General features: G+C 54.3%; 1 protein-coding gene across 1 annotated transcript; it reads left to right on the top strand.

The window, feature by feature from the left end:
- The first annotated feature begins 384 nt into the window (after positions 1-384).
- On the top strand, positions 385-1,836 carry LOC136501183 (zinc-finger homeodomain protein 9-like). The gene has a single exon (XM_066496680.1). The coding sequence runs from the start codon at positions 405-407 to the stop codon at positions 1,548-1,550; it is 1,146 nt and encodes a 381-aa protein (XP_066352777.1). The 5' UTR covers positions 385-404; the 3' UTR covers positions 1,551-1,836.
- Positions 1,837-2,515: the final 679 nt, after the last annotated feature.

The following is a 2,515-nucleotide window of genomic DNA, read 5'->3' as shown; positions in this document are numbered from 1 at the left end:
AATGATAGAATAATTAGGTTTAAAAATTCGTCTCACTGGTTACCGACGAATTCTATAATTTATTTTTTATTAGTATGAAACACCACGTGATATGACACCCTAAAACGTTAAACCATAAATTTAAACAGGGCCTTAGTCATCCACGTTAATTATTCGTCGCTAATTATTCGTGTATTTATTTCACTCATTTCTCTTTCACTCTCATCACTCATTTCTCTTTCACGCTAATTATTCTTATCTCCTCGCCTCTCTTCACATCCCTACCTGTAGTTTTCTCCCCTCGTCCTCGTCTTTTGTCCCTGTGAGGCGCAAGCGGTAATCTTCCGTGGTGGGGGCGTGCTCCGCTGCAAGCAGTGGTGACGCCGCCTTGGAGAGAGAGGGGGCGGGTGGGCGGGAGGGAAAGGATGGAGGCGGTGGCGGACCTCAAGTACCAGCCGGTGTTCCCGAACGGCGGCATGGCCGCGGCGGCCAAGAAGACGAGGCTCGGGGCGCCGGCGGCCGGCGGCGAGACGGGGGTGTACCGGGAGTGCCTCAAGAACCACGCGGCGAGCCTGGGCGGCCACGCGCTGGACGGGTGCGGCGAGTTCATGCCGTCGCCGGAGGCCGACCCGGCGGACCCGAGCTCGCTCAGGTGCGCCGCGTGCGGATGCCACCGCAACTTCCACCGCCGGCCCGCCGAGCTGCCGCCGCCGCCGCCACCACTGGCGCCGGCACCGGCTGCTGCCGCGTCGCACGTCATGCGTGATAGCCGCACGATGCGCGGCGAGGAGCAGGCACCGGACGACCGCCTGCCGGCCGCCTTCGACGAGGAGACCGAGGAGGAGTCGGACGAGGGCTCGGATTTCGACGAGGACCGCCCGCTGTCGCCGCTGTCGGCGCCGGGCTTGGCGCCGCCGCACGGCTACCGCCAGCAGGCCGCGCCGCACATGCTCCTCGCGCTGAGCACCGGCGCACCGAGCCCGGGCGCCCAAACCCCCGCGGCGGCGCCGAGGCCGTCGCCGCCACCGCCCGCCTCTTCCCTGGGCCCGATGCCGGCGGCGCCCGGGACTGTTCCCGGCGGTGCCGCGGCGGCGAGGAAGCGGTTCCGCACCAAGTTCAGCCCGGAGCAGAAGCAGCGGATGCAGGCCCTGTCGGAGCGGCTGGGCTGGCGGCTGCAGAAGCGCGACGAGGCGGTGGTGGACGAGTGCTGCCAGGAGATGGGCGTCACCAAGGGCGTCTTCAAGGTCTGGATGCACAACAACAAGCACAACTTCGTCGGCGGCCACAGCGCGCGCCGCGGCGCCTCGGCCTCTGCTGCTGCTGCCACGGCCAACGCCGCGGCCATCCACCACCATCCGTCCGAAGCCGCCGGTGCTGTGTACCCTTCTTCGTCCCACGCCGCCGCCCCAGGACCAGCCGCCGCTGTCCACCACCCTTCCGCCCACGCCGCTCCACCACCCGCGCCTGTCCACGCGGACTTCAATATCAACGGCGCCGCCACCGACGCTGCCGACTACTTCCGCGTCCAACCGTCGACGGCGAGTGGTGGCGGCTCGCCGCAGTCGTCCTAGTCGTCAAGTTAGTGCTAATCAGTCATGGTTACTTGTAGCCTCGTGTCTAATTAACCCAACCCTAACGGAGCGAGCAATGGTGGATGCATGGGACGAGTGAAGGTTGCTGGTCTTTGTTAATGGTGGAGCCCGGAGAAGGATCTTCTAAAAAGTTTTTGGGATCTGATCTGATGATTCAGGATTAGTGGTTATGAGTACTAGTAGACTGTTAGTGTAGTAGCAAATTGTTCCTGAGCTGTGTACTTAGTTGGATGATGGTCGGGTGGATCCGATGTGCTTTGTCTAATGGGGTGATTGGTTAGAGCTACTAAATTTCGAGCTACTAAACTTTAATAGCTGCTAAACGATTTAGTCATTTTTAGTAACCTAAAGTTACTAGAGATGATTAAAGCTCTTTTGGTAGCTTTTAGTCATAATGTTTGGTTAAAAAGTTACTAAAATAATTAAAAACTACTAAATTTAGTAGCTACTCGACGAACTAAACATGCCCTAATCGTCGTCGTCTAGGATATCATCATGCTGTTCAATATCTATATATATAATATATATATAAATGCAAGCTCTCGTCGTGCCCTCTTCTGGATTGTTTTGGTGGTATTGTATGTATCCTTTCTAGTACAGTAATTCTTTTGTCAGAAACTGTCTGTGCGCTGTACTATTTTGATTGGCAAATGGCGAGCTGGAACGGGAATTGCACACTCCCTCCGTGTCTCCGTTTGAATTTTATAGTACAGCAACAACCATCCAGGGAAGTACAGTATACTCCCTCCATGTTAAAAAATAAATTGTTTTGGACAGGACTTAAGTCAAACATTAGAAATATAAATTATAAATAACTTTTAAGTTGTTAAATTTGAAAATATAAAAACCATATGTATAGATCTGTCTTGAAAAATACTTTCATAAAAAATTACATATATCATTTTTTGATAAATATCTTTATAAAAATAAGCTATCAAAGTTAC

This window comes from Miscanthus floridulus, chromosome 13, assembly GCF_019320115.1.
Source record: "Miscanthus floridulus cultivar M001 chromosome 13, ASM1932011v1, whole genome shotgun sequence".
Lineage (NCBI taxonomy): Eukaryota > Viridiplantae > Streptophyta > Magnoliopsida > Poales > Poaceae > Miscanthus > Miscanthus floridulus.
This window is presented reverse-complemented; position numbering and strand designations above follow the sequence as displayed.